Source organism: Micropterus dolomieu, linkage group LG17, assembly GCF_021292245.1.
Source record: "Micropterus dolomieu isolate WLL.071019.BEF.003 ecotype Adirondacks linkage group LG17, ASM2129224v1, whole genome shotgun sequence".
In the NCBI taxonomy this organism is placed as follows: domain Eukaryota; kingdom Metazoa; phylum Chordata; class Actinopteri; order Centrarchiformes; family Centrarchidae; genus Micropterus; species Micropterus dolomieu.
The window spans coordinates 37,629,070-37,643,752 of NC_060166.1; the positions used below are offsets into that span (position 1 = coordinate 37,629,070).

General features: G+C 44.9%; 1 protein-coding gene across 1 annotated transcript in view; it reads right to left on the reverse strand.

Moving 5' to 3' along the window:
* Window positions 1–13,418, reverse strand: part of LOC123986334 (fibroblast growth factor 12-like) — a 21,472-nt gene extending 8,054 nt beyond the window's left edge. The window contains exons 1-3 of the mRNA XM_046074540.1: window positions 13,220–13,418; window positions 8,389–8,499; window positions 4,439–4,542 (exon numbers count right to left, since the gene is read on the reverse strand). Coding sequence (XP_045930496.1) covers window positions 4,439–4,542; window positions 8,389–8,499; window positions 13,220–13,418 — 414 coding nt within the window. The remainder of the gene's footprint in view (window positions 1–4,438; window positions 4,543–8,388; window positions 8,500–13,219) is intronic.
* Window positions 13,419–14,683: the final 1,265 nt, after the last annotated feature.

Below are 14,683 nucleotides of genomic sequence, written 5' to 3' on the forward strand. Positions count from 1 at the left end.
CTACCCAACCGACCAATCACAGAGCGTGGTCTCGACATGTAGTTACATTTTTGAGGAGGTGCACGTCAGGCTACTTTGATGCAGAAGTATAAATTGCACTTAACTGGACCGATGTTGGGTCCGATTCGCTCTCCTGGCAATCCGAGGCTAGTCGGAACAGATTATCGGCCCAAATGATCCTGGCTTTACAGAGAGAATCTGAAGGTTGCTGACTGGATCGGAAACCTACAACAGCCAAGGAGAGTAAGCTGATCTGCTCGCACTATAAAATGTATAAACCGTTTGATTCTCATCTTTTGTTTTTCTGTGGAAAACACAGCACACACAAAGTCAACAAGCTGACAACGCCAGGCTGCCTCCATGTTTGTTGCTGTCTGAAGTCACATTTGATCACTTGAAATTCTGTAAGTTCCGAAGGCCCCGGAACCGCCTCACTGAAACCTTTTCGTATAAATGGCAAGTGTGTGGTCCTGCATCTGGACTGAAATTTCTGTAATTCTGTCATTTTGTCTGTGGCTAAAGTCTGTGTCTGAAAATCCTCCAGTGTGCAGCAGGCATTACCAAAACTGCAAAAGATGCAGTCGCGGGACAGGATATTTTGGACATAAAGCAAGACATCATCTGCGTACACGGAGATATTGTTTTTTTGTGTCTTTATCTTGATATTGAACAAGCCCTTCAAATCGAATCAAATGCTAGTGGGAAGACATGTTCACATCAATTATATCAAATTGGACATATGTTAATATTCTAAGAACTACAGTCTTTCCCAAAAAGAGCCTCTATCAGTCGCAGTTACACCTAAATAAACTCAAACATTAACACTAAAACACTTTAGTTCATTAAAATTAGCTACAAACTTTATCTCGTTTCACTTGTTAGCTAACCAATACAAATCAGTCTCACAATAAAAGGCCAGTGAGCCGGTTACCATCCAAACATCAGATTTTCAGTTCCTGTGAGAATGTGACAATACGGCCACTGCTCGGGCTTGTGGGATATTTAGGCATTGGACTCATCACAAATTTACCTTTGTTAAATTGAAGCTTCCCGTCTGTCACAGAACCTCCAGCTTCATGATCTCTCTCTTTCTCCATCACTCCATCTCATTTCTAATGCTGTGCACACAGCGACTGAAGAATATCCTTTTAAAGATTTATGGAAGGAGCAAACATGAATTATGGATGATGGATGGACTCACTGAGGCGAAGCAGCAATACAACTGTGGCTGTACTCTGTCTGCACTGCGGCCTAATCAGGGCTGTCCTTTAATCATTACCATTATCAGATTATTAGGGCCTGAGCACGGTGCACAAGTGCAAGGAACCTATTATTTTTGCTCAGATTATTATTACTATTTTTTTTCTTGCTTATTTGTTTAAAGTGTTCGCAAACCACATGTTATTGCACTTTTGTGTATTTAGCAGTACATTTAAATTAAAAGTGCGCAATACACTACTTCAGAATTCATTATTTAATTTTGCGCATAACAACAGCAGAAAATGCGAGTAATCGCAATTAAAAGGTTTAATCGTTGCCCTGCACTATTATTGTTAATATTATATACTGTTCTAAAATGGAGCTTTTTGTTCCACAGTTTTTCTTCAGATGGGACGAACTTTATCGGTCAGATAATTTGACATTTTGATATAAATATCTTGAAATAAGATCACTGATCACACACAGTAAATGAGAAGGCCGGTGAAGAACTTTATCTTTTGGGCCGGATATTTTCAGTGTCCTTGAACAAGACAGTAAAGAAGCTCATGAACGCAGCAAAATACTGCAGTTTAATAAGAAACGGTCTGATAATTTAACCATATGATCCAGAATACCACTGAAATCAGGGACAAGTGTCCGGGGAGATGAGTAAAAGGGCAAGAGCTCTAAGGTGGATTGCCCGAAAGCTGGACAGGGCAGAGTAGGAGACCTCCGGTGGCCTGAAGGCAGGACACAAGGGCCAAGAGATCTGGAGGACGACCAGGAGGAGACGGAATCCCTCTAGATGCCGATGGCAAAGGTGGTACCCCTCTGGAGGTCGGCAACATGACTGCAAACCAAAACTGGAGTCTGATGGCTTGAGTGCGAGACCAGAGACTGGCAACAGGGCAGCTGGACCTGAGGTTAGCTTCAAGGTGGCTGCATGGGAAGCCGAAGACAGGGCAGCTGGACTGGAGGTCCAGCAGCAAGGACGAGAAGCTAGGCAGCCTCATAGTTGGTGGGTGACTCCAGGCAAAACTGTAAGTCCATTTTGAGTTGAGAAATAGCTTCTAACTGCTCCACCATCTGTGGTAAGTTCAGAAACTGGGTTCAACAGTCTGCGCTTTAAGTCATGGAATTCTTAATGGCAGTATGTAATCCCTCAGAAATGGAGCACCACTCTCTTAGATTCTCAGATAAAACATTTATGTCTGCTGGGTCCATAATGTGGTCAGATCATTTTGTTACAGCAGACACTCTGGCTGAGCAAGTTCAGTTGTCAGCATAAGCGGAGACAGCGTGGGAGCATGGGTGCGGCCGCCCCAGGGCCCCGCCTGGTAGGGGGCCCCGTATGTGGGCCATACAGTTTAGCTCTATTGATGTCGACGCGGAAGAACAATAGCGCTGCATACGAGTCTGCCGGCAACATTCAGCAAAAGCATGGTTTCAATAGCAAACCACCACAATAATGACAACTACCAACAAAAACACTGTATTCTAAGGAGACACATTTTAATAAACATAAATCATAAAGTAACATTTCTATTTGAAAGAAATGGCAACCTTATTAGCACATTTTAACAAAACTCCCTTCCGCCTCGTGCATCATAGGAATTCTGAGGGACGGACGTAGGCTGCGCAAGGGTTTATTTGCGGCGTCAAAGTCCACTGGAAGCCTCTCAGAAGTGTTTCAGCAGCGTAGCGTGCAGCTGCCCCACGTTAACGACTTCTTTTTAATATGGTGTGTTCTTTTTGTGCTTCTGCTACGTTCTTCACGGCTCTCTGTGACCCGCTTTCATTCATCGTTATGATGGGTGCGTCAAACAACTACCACGGGGGGCATTTCAGAATAAGAGCGTTTTGCATGCCAGATTTTGCCAACACGTTTAGATTTTGTTGATTTGGTCTTGCTTGCTTTTTGTGCTTCTACTATGATTAAATAGGCTACGTAGTTAAATTGTTTCTTTTTTGTCTGATTTAACTCTGTTTATTGTTGATAAACGATTGGAAGTCTGTACCGGGTATTTTATTTTGAAAATTGACCAGATTCTGTGCCGTTTCTGTGTCTGACTTCCTGCCCAGTATATCTACTCTGTGCTGCTTAACGCTGGGACGCTGCTGGGACGCACAGCAGCGCTTCTGGTGTGAGCACAAACATCATCAGCTCCGGCAGCAGCGACACAGACGGACTCAGTGGACTTTTGCAGTGAGTCTCTGGTCATGTAAATTTGGTTTAAATGACTTTGTGGCAGATGGGCCACATGATGAAGCTCCGCCCACACTGTGCTGAGAGTCTAGCTCCACCCCCGGTTGTCAGTGTTTAATAACCAAAGTTAGAATAAGTAAAACAGGAAGCACAGAATTAATGAATGACAAAAACATAATCTAGAGACAGGAAGTGAAATACACCAAAAAGAAGAACCATAAAGAGACAGGTGCATCTGTATGAAATGAGGGCCTGCATGAAGGGCCAGTTTAAGATAATGATTTTTTTGAATCATGCAAAGATGCCATACAGGAGTCACAGAACAATAATATAGGACTGGAAATGCAGTATAATAACTCTCCTTTAAAGTAAGGAACTTTGTTATCACCAGATCAGCAGGAAATGACTGAATGCGTATTGGATATTAAGCATGTGAATATTTTTAGCTGTTGTTAAGTAGAAAATTATTTGTGGTTTGGGGAACTTTTCACTTAAGCGAGCATTCATTGCGCAACTTCCGAAATACTGTTTTTAACTCTGTACGTGTAAATCCTCTGTGACGTAAAACCAAAGCCAAGATTTACGTCCGATGGTCATCCACGACCTGACTGCTCACACTATACGTGTATAAACTATCCCGTCGGTCCCTGCGGACCATTCTGGGTATCGAATATTCAACAAAGACTGCTTTGAAAGCTCAGAGGCAGGTAAGAGTTTAACCAATAATGCTAACAAGGCTAAAACGTGAGGGATCGACTCAACTGTGCGACAACCTGACGTCGGACGACCAAAATTTCTGACATGTCAGAAATTCATCCGACCGTCCGACGACCGTTTGGTTGATTGGCCCTCGCTTCCCCCTGTACCCTGCATGAGCTCAGATCGTACAGTGTATGTTCAAATTTAAACGTTAGTTTTGTCACCAAATCCTGAAGCTCTGCTAGCAGACTGAGATGCTTCAAGCTACAAAATCCTGAAGTGAAAGAGAGTAAACTGTCCTGCGTAGACAGACAGACAGACGGATGTTCTTACTGATGTGTAGAGGAATCCCTCTGCGTTCATGGCCACGTAGAGTCCAGCCTTCACTCCCTGGATGGCCACAACCCTCAAACCTACCGGGATCAGGTTAAACAGAGCTGGAGGGCGAGAGACACAGGCAGAGAGACAGAGAGAGAGAGGTCACACAAAATGAAACTGAAACCAAAAAAAGGCTTCTTGTTAAAATCTTTTCCTTCAAACTGAAAGTTGTCACATGAAGCCACTTTAAACTGCTCGCCGATAAATCTGCAGCCAGCTGGATGTGACGCCGGGTTTCCGGGTGATACACTGAGAAAGAGAGAGAGACTGTGGGGGGGGATTTAATCCTCGGGGACAGAGAGCTGCAGCGTGGGTGAGGAAGAGGAGGAGGAGGAGGTGGAGAAGGAAGAAGAGGCCTGTGGCGATGGCTGCTGTTAATCCTCCTTTATTTAACTCAGAGACAAGAGATGATGCGAGAGAGAGAGAGAGAGAGAGAGAGAGGGAAATCCAAAACATCTCCTCCTCCTCCTCCTCTTGTCCTCTTTCTCAGTTCCAAATCAAAGGAGAGGGTTTAAAAGCAGAGTCTGTAATCCTGAGCTGCTGGCATCAAATGTCTGCTCACACTCACAACCTTGTTGACTTCCTCCATGATCAGAAACCAATCATGTTGTTCTGCTGCACACAGAATCTGCTAAGGACCCGAGTTAGCAGCATTTCATGGTAATAATCCATCTTAAAAGTTAAAAAAAACGTTGCGGTGTGTGCATGTGCACGCTGTTAAATAAAGTTAGAGATGTTTATTAAAAACCAGCTTTCGGTTCGTGCTCCATGTGACTTGGAGGACGTCAGTTTCAGAGAAGTCAACTTTGATCAGTTTAGCTTCTGCAGCTCGAGCTTTATGAATATGGACATAATTCTTCCATCATCTTTTGTATTTTACATCCGTCTGTCAGAGAGGAAACGCATATGAAGAGGAGAACATATGGAAACTGACAACAGAACATCTCTTCAGCCAGACAAATGTAACAGGCCTATTGTGGGATTAAAGTGATGTTGATGGTGCCAGCAGCCTCCAGCACAACGCAATGCTGCAGTTCTCGCTGTGATCGCTGCTGTTTGAAGATGATGAAGAGGAGGAAGACCGGTCCGGGATTTCATGAAGCCTCCTCCTTGTGACTGTAGCTGCACAGCCTTTCTTGAGTCCGGTGTTCTTGGTTTATGTGAAGTTCATATGTCGTATCAAACACATGTGGTCATGATGAAAGTGCAAAGGGTTCTGGTTCTGCAGCTTCTTCAGATGCTCTCACCTCGTCGTTCGCAAATCTACCTCTAAAAGTCCTGATGCTTTAGGGGAACTACTCTTAAACCACTATGTTGTGACACCAGGAGGCCTACACCCTGTTGCAATATCGCAGACATCTGGGGCAAGTAGTGGACTGTTGTGTGTGTGTTTGTGTGTTTGTGCGTTGGCGTTCGTGTGAGAGAGGGAAATGTTGAATCACGTGGGCCTCATAAGCAACGATCTCTCTCTCCCTCCTTGAAGAGGTGGGCTCAGTCGGCTTTCAACCAACCAGCGGTTTGTTTGTGGTGAGAAAATGATCCGACCTCGAACAGAACCAACTGCTGGAAGAACTGCGCTTTGTTTTTTTTTAAAGTAAACCAACTACTGAAGTCTGCTGCGCTGTGCATTATGGGATGATTGTTGCACTTGAGCAACATAGGGCCAGATTTACTAAAGGTTTGCGTGAGTAGAAACGTGTGCAAACTTGATATCACCAGCAAAGTAACCTGTAAGCTGATCTACTAACGGTGTGCAGCAGAATGACGAACAAGACAGCACGTGTTGTTCATTTAGTACTTTTGCCTTAATGAATATGCAATTTGGGGCGTTTCAGTTTTATTGTGCAAAGTAATGGGAGGGTATCATGCAAATACATTTATTTACTACACGCAGTGTGATCTAACAAACCTAAACGTTTGAAAGGAAGGTGCAAACCGGCAAGTGTTGTAGAGATGGCTGCTGTATGTAATGTTTGATTTTATGACCTAAGTCCAGACCAAATGAACCGAACTACAGATGTGAAAGTAGGGCTGTGCAATATGGCAAAAAATTCATATCCCGATATCGATATTTATCCTGATATACAACCTTTTCAGGGACCTCTGTTTGTTCCTTTTGTATATATTTCCTCTTGGACAGATAATTAGTGAATTCAGTGACCATCTGTATGCAGATGACATTCAACTGTACTGCTCGTTTAAGGAAACTGAGTTCCATAAATTTTCTTCTTTAATTAACTGCTTGACCAGTATTAAACAGTGTTTAAGTGACAACTTGACTCTGCGATGTCCTTGGAATACCACACTAAATAATTAGTCAGAAACTGTTTCTTCCAACTAATAAATATTTCCAAATTAAGAACACTGGTGTCAAAGGGTGAGTCAGAGATGATCATTTATGCTTTTATTTCCTCTCGTTTAGATTTTTACTTTACTTTTACTTTGAGCAAGAAGGCGCTTTACCGTCTCCAGGCTGTTCAGAACTCTGCTGCACGGCTTTTAAATAACATTAACAAAAGAGCGCACATCACACCTGTTTTAGCAGCACTTGACTGGTTACTAGTCCAGTGTAGAATTAAATTTAAAACCCTGGTTCTTACTTTAGGAGCCCTGCACAGATACAGCAGTGTTTCCCCTATATGCATTCAACAGCAGGCTGCCTCTTTTGGCTGCTATGTAACTTGACATTAGCTCAATAGAAAGTAACTGGAACTGTATTATTTGTCATTATTACTGCCTACTTGTCCAGTGTTGAGAACATCAGGTACAAACTGAGACTAAACTGGTGCAGCCTGCAACTCTGTCCTGTACAGACTGATTCAATTATTTTTCAGTTTTCAGTCTGAAAAAGTGGTTTTGGAAAAGAAAGGACGAAGGTGACTGGAGGAGCTGAGGTTAGTAAAGCAAATTAGTGATGCAAACTCGTCCTTTTAAGCTCATGAGGAGACGTTTCTGTTTGGATTTTAATGTGCAAATAAAAAGCTCCTCAGAAGGGAGAAGGTTTCTCATTTTGCACACAAAAGGCAAACGTGAACAAGCGTATCTGTAACGATTCTGAGGTCATATTAACAGGGTTTTAGGGGGTGATGCCCAAAACATTCTGTTCAATAAATGTTAAATCACTGTGGAGCATCAGAACCAACCAAATTACTTTCCCCAAATCTAAAGTTTGTAGTTCCTCCCCAGCAGACTGATGTTTTGCTGTTGGTTATTTATCATCTGCTCCAGCTTTTCCAACTCTTTGTTCAGACATATGGTGAAAATAATGGCCCAATGTGATGTGAAATTACATATTTGTCATTGGAAAACAAAAGATTTTCTTGGGGGAGGACCCCCAAACACCCACCACCCTGACCATGACCACCAACACCAAAACATTCAGCTAAAGCTCACATTAAACTTGGAAAACACTGAAGTTTTAAACTATTCTGATGGACACAAGAGCAATACTGCTGAGACATGTTTGAGACAAAATTTTGCTTCACCTCCGCTGCTATAACTCCATCCTAAGGGAAACATTGTACACTGTAACTGCTGGATAGTGTCGTGTGACTTGATTTCTTCCTGGCAACATTAGTTTAGTTTTACGTTGGACTTTCAATAGATGTCAAATTCCAACATAAAGATAACTTCACTGCGGTGCAAAGTGCTGTCCCCTCACCAGAACATTACAGTAAAGTGTGAAATTTGCGACACAGCGATGTAAACAATAGACGTTTTTCAAATTGTCCAATGACAGATATCGTCATATCGCACAGCCCTATGTGAAACCACCCTTAGGCTCGCCATAGGTCCCCTAAATCTTACGCACCTGGACCTTTGAGCTGAGATGATCGTGAATGATCATTTGGGGCTGGTGTGCTTGTGGCACAGCTGTGTTTAACATGTTAAATGTTAAAACTCACTGTAGTCGCTGTTCTCGTCCTTGTTCCCGCTGATGGATCCATCGGGCTGCATCTGCAGGAAGAACCCCTGCTCGCTGAAGAGGCGCGTCACGATGCCCTTCAGCTGCGGCTCTGAAACACAACAACACACACAGATGTAAGACTCAAACGCACACAGCTTGTACGTGGCAGCAGGTAGCTCGGTGATACAGAGCCTGAGTGCAGCGCAGCCGTCTTCGCTATCTGTCCACTCCGAACACACTTTGAGCACATGTATTATTCAGCTGCAGGACCGTAGTGGATGTTCCAGATGCTGCAGCTCGGGTCACTTTATCATCATGTTTTTCATGTATATTGTACCACATACATGTTGTTTGTTCTTGACCTCCTTTCGTGTCTCACGTCACCTCCTTTCTCCCTTTTATCTCACCTCATCTCTCTCTAATCTCTCGTCCTCTCATCTCTACGCACTTTCTGTCAGCTCATCATTTCTCAGTTTATCTCATGTCTTCTCTTACGTCGCGTCATTATCCCCCATCTCCTCTCGTCTGATCCCGTCTGTTCTAATCTGTTATCTCATCTGATTTTATCTCTCTCCTCCTCTCTTAAACCCATCTCCTCTCATCTCATCTGCTAATTTCTCATTTTATTCCTCTCAGTTTGTCACCTCTCTATCTGAACTCATCTCTTCCCACCTTACCTCACAAGGCACAGTTCTGCAGTTTGTGACAGCACTTCACATTGTTGTTCCATCTTTTGCCCTCTCCTGCAGGTGTGGCTCTGAACCGGCCTCCACCAACATCCTAAAAAACTAAATGCACTTATATGATATAAAATAATGAAACGGCATTAAAGGAAAAAGGAAACGACGTGTCACTGCAAGAGAGACTCAACGTGATTAAGGTTCACCTTTTTACAGGGTGAAGTCGGCTTTTCATCTCGTCAGTGCCCTTAAGCAAAACACCTGAAGCCACAGGACGCCGGTGGCTGAATCCTTTCTGATTCAGCTGGAGGTCTGAGGGTGTAAACAGGATGAAGTGATGCTCCAGATGACAATGTGGGCCAGAAGGACTCATCTCCGGCAGAAATAGACCAGATACAGAGAGGCTAATGTGGAGCAGGCTGCTGTGCTACTTAACATTCAGACAGACAGGCGTCGTCACCTCAGAAATAAAAAACAAAAAACACAATTGCTTCAGTTTCTCGTCCATTATTGATTCTCTCGATCTTTCTCTGGAGTTGTTGGACAGTGTCCAAGACCCGTGGACTCGTTAAGACCCGTGCGTTTGGATCCTGCTCCTCGGTTCCTAACTTCCTGCATATACCAGCTAACGCTAACAGCAGCAACGCCTCAGGTCCAAAACACACATTTTTTATACTGAAGGGAAACCAACGATGGCTACAGACGAGACGAGTCCCAGAGACTCCTCTCACTTTAGAGACATGAAGGGGAGGAGGAGCGAGGAGGAAGAGGAGGAAGGAGATCTGTGGCGAAGGAACCAGAGCAGAGAGTCCATAAAAACTGGATTTGATAAAACTGAAACGATACCAAACCCTATTATTGGATGACTGGTGTGTTTTCTCTTTTCATGCAGCTCGGCTGCTTTACCCTGCTTCCGGCCTTTGTGCTAAGCTAGGCTAAACACATGCAGATGAAAGTGAACCTGTGACTCTGGACTAGACGACGAACAGCCGCAGACTGGAGACGTTTCGGTTCTACTCGATAACGGGCTGTTTCAGTCGATACCACGAAAGGTACCGAGTAGCGGTACTCATCCCGAGGTGCCAGTAAAAGGCACCCAATCTTCACCTAATTATGTTCTGCTGACAGAGATTAGCAGGCTGTCCAGAACAGGATCAGGTGAGCGTCACATAGTGCCCAGAAAAGCCAATATGGAGAGGGAGGAAATGAGTACGCCAAAGAGTAAAATGTAGAATTGAGTACCAGCCCACTTCTAGCACTGCCATGATCTTTATATGAGTGCAGTGTTAATGTAATATGGGAGTTACTGTAATTGCTAGTTTCTGATTTGTAAAGAAATTCATGTCAACATAAAAGTCACAGAAGGGCGTGAAAACCAAACAAACATGGCGCTTCATGTCGTAACGTCACTGTATTTTCAACTCGACTTCCACGTCCAACAGACACAAAGCCACATGTTCACTACAGTTGTGATTGTGTCTAAATCTTTCCTTCTTCCTCTAGATCCAATGTTTTTGTTGGTGAGGGAAACCGGAGGAAACCCACAAAGATGCGGGGAGAACATAATTCATTGAATTAACTGCAAATATGGGTGAACCTCCATTACTGCCTGTAGTGTAGCTTTGTACATTATAACGTGTTTTTACCTTTTAAAACCCCCTCGGTCATGCAGGAAAGCCAATAAAAACCTAATATTCAGTGAACCTGACACCTTGGTGTCACAGATCCATTGTTAACGTGTTTTTTTATTGGCGGCCGCTCAGAAAAGAGTCACATGGTTTGTTTAGGAAGGAAACTACATATTAAGTTTGAAATGCCTGGACATCTGAGCCCTGATCCAGAGGCTCAGTCTTTCTGAGGGAAGTTATATTTATAAGTGTGTGTCACACGGTTTGACGACGAGCTGAGAGCTTTATCACCTGCTGTTTCCTGAACTGAGACGTGACGATGACGTGTTAACACATCAGAGTTTCAACCGGAGGAGCAAAACAGCGTTTCTGCTGCACAGGCAGTTCTGCATTTAGGGATACTAATATCAGCTAATTTCTTCTTGTAAAAGTCAACCAGAGGAACCTTTTACAAAAGAAACGGGCCCCTGAATCGCCTGCTCGTCTCTTTGTAATGTTTGTTGGAGCCTCAATAGATTTCCAAAGTTCCTGCAAACGTAACGTGTTTCTACACGATTAAATGTTTCAGTTGTAAACATGTGGTGGTGAAAACAACAGATGAAGATGATAAATCCTCGTGGGAACCACAGGTTGGACCACCTTTCAGGCCTCAAGAGGGCGACTGAGTGGATTTAAAGACTCGTGTGCTGCATGATTAGGGAACTTTTTAGTTCCGTATGCGGCTCAGTGCACCCTGTGACCCAAACAGTTAATCTGAAAATAGTCTATTTATTTGACGACTCGCTCACTTCTAGAGTTCGACTTTTACCCAGAACGTTTTGGCACCGGTTGCTGTAGCATGCTAGTCGGCTTATTCCAGTTAGCCAGGTTAGTCCAGCTCGTGTAGTGTCGTCGCCACAAAGGAGAGACCAGAGCTGAGGATCCCCCCTGGGACTTTAAGATCCATTCCACGGGACCATTATGGCTCCCCGGTTAGTTACAGAGAAAATGATTAGTCAAACTTCGAGCACGTCGATTGGCAGAACGAGACAAACCCAGTCTGGAAGGAAGATTCAGACTGGGCCAAAGCAATAACTAATGCCACAGGGTGTTTATCCCTGCAGACTCGGTCATAGAGGATCCAGGATTGAAGCATTCAAAACTCCTTCAGCTGTACATGTTGGTCAGCCCGTGTGCTGCCTGTTTAAACCAGCAGCAGCTCAGTATTTGAGTCTGAGGCCAGTGCACCGAAAACGAAAACCAACAGTGACCCACAAACCGAAGTAGGTCCTGGACTGTGAATCTACCGTTAACAACCCACTTCCTCGTCCATCCCATATTCCTAAATGTAAAAAAAGCATGTGTTTCTGCAGTCACGTCCTGTTTGGAACAAACCTCATCACTACGGGGCTCAGTGATGGTAAAACTTCGCAAAGCGCTGACGCTGCAGTAAATGACTCAACTCTGTGGAGAAGTTAAAGACGCTGAAGCAGCTGATCGAGCAGCAGCTCCTCTAACAAGCTGTTTGTTGTACTGCCAAGAAAACATGAAGCGGCTCGCAGCAGCGACGTGTCGGCTGATGAGAGACGCAGCTCATGAATGTAGAAATGTTGAAATCCGCCCGGCGGTCCAAGATGCTCCTCCTAAACGTCCCCCCTCTGCTCGACCTCAGGTCAACTTTTAGCTGGTTATCCTGCAGGAGGGTCTCCACAGGGCACGTCCTCACTTTCTTTTTTTAACCCATTAAATATTTTAAAGCGTTGTTTAATGCCACTACAGGCTGTATTTCAGTTTATTTAGCGTTGATGAAACAACAGATGAGACTGAGGAATCTGCAGTGAACGGTTAAAGCGCCGCAACTGAACTGAACGACGACTCAAACTACAAGCCAGGTGAGTGACGTCAGACCTTGTGTCTCGTTTACTGGCAGCATAATGCTGCGTTCCATTTACCTTGTAAGTTGGAGCTGGTAACAACGTCACACCCGAGTTGAAGCCGCTCCAGTTAACAAGTCGGAAAACTGCGCTCTGCCAGCCGTTGTTTATTATATAGCACACTAAACGCTGTAGCTACACGTCCACAAACAGCAGCTGGACGGCACTTTGTGTACACAGAAGTGCTAATAAACAGTATAAACTGCAGCTTTCACTAACTGTTGAATGAAGTCGGGGCGGTGCGGTTCTCCCGGAAATCCGACTTAAGGGGGCGTTTCCTTTGAACTCGGAAATACCGACTTCCCAAACGGAACGCACCATAAATATCCCACAAGAACAGTGCGAGTCTGAGACGAAGTCGCGCATTTCTTCCTGGTGTTTTGCTTTTGTGCAGGAATGATAGCAGGCTAACATGCTAACAGGCTCTGAGTCCACTGTGTGACGGGTACATAAAGAGTCTCTGTGGTATTCTTCGATATGCGAGTACATTCAGAGCTGGTATCAGCGCTCCAGTGAGCCCCGAGGCTGCTCGAGGCTGAACTCGAGGTGTGAAATATATCAAGTATGAACGCTCAGCAGACGGTCGGTCTCAGAGTCTGCGAACCCACCTGGTTTCCGTCGTACAGGTCTTTTCTTTCCGCTGCAGAAGCGCACTTTGCTGAAGACGCTGAAGATGTGTCTGTCACAGAGAGACTTCTGCTCTTTAGTCGGACTCGAGCGTCTCTTGTTGGTGGCGACCTTGTCGCTGTTGGACTCGCGAGCCTGACGCTTCTGTCGGATCAGGGAGCTGGCGATGGCCGCCGCCATCTCCCCGAGAGGCGGACGGAGCCACCGAGGAAAAAGAGTCCTGCTCCGGCTCTGTTCTCCGAGTCTGAGGACGCTGGCTTAGTCCAAAACAGGGGACATGTCTGAGCGGTAGAATCCAGCGGGTGTCTGATGCGTGTTGTTCTTGCTTCCGGTCACTCCATGATTCAGAACACGGGTGAAGCAGCCTGATGTTTACATGTCCAAGTTTTTAAGAGAAACCTGAAGAACCATGTAAGAACATCCCGAGTGTTCGATGCACTTCATCACAGACGTCATTGCTTCTGGGGGATTTCAGATGAGTGAGCTCGGACGGATATTTTTCTTTCCTCTTAAATGAAAAGTAGTTCACGTGTCAGCCATCTGATATAAGTAGATTTCGTTTCACCAGAGAGCGTGACAAAGCTTCAGACGGAGCTAAGTTATTTAAACAATCTGCATTTTGTTTGGACTGCTTTGGACTACGGTTATGAAAAATTAACACTCAATAATGACTGATACACACTAAATGAATCAGTTCTTGCCGTAAAGAGAGATGAAACCTTCATTTGAGCCATGACTCCTCGTTTTAATCACAAGAAACAGCGTCATAATGCATGCTGGGTAGTTTTTCTCTGCTCCATCTCAGGCGTTCAGACTCCACTGGAAGCACATGGCTGCAGGAGCTGCGGGGGTTTCTGGATTTACGCGGCGCTGATGCATCTATGAACTCAGCGATGCATCAAAGCACGGCCGCTGCCGCATCTTCACGTCTCTCAGGATGGTTTTTTTTCGGCGGTGGCGTGACAGCGGCGCCCGTCCACACATCCGTCTTCAACATCAGTTTGTGGACAACTTTCAGAGACGTCTTCGGGTCTTTAGAGAATCAACAGCAGCAGAAATCAGACACCCAGAAAGAGGTGAAGAAAGACGACGAACACGACGTCCGACAAACCCAACAAAGTTCAAATAATCCCTGAGCTCAGCGAGAGACGATGCAGCTGCAGATCACACATCCACTCTGTCCTGCTCTGTTTTACTCTGCTGCTTCCTCCTCCTCCTCCTCCTCCTCCTCCTCCTCACAGGCTGAGAGCTGCTGAATGTGACGAGAGGCTGAGAGAGACGAGAGAGCAGCCATCAGGGAGAGAGAGAGAGAGAAAGAGGGGAGAGAGTGACGGAGAGACAGGCGCTGGAGGTGTGGAAGAAGCTCCTAAAAATACTCTGCCTGATGTTTCATGTTGCTCCCACATCAGATCCCTCCACCTCCACTCCGTCCTCCTGAAACAAAC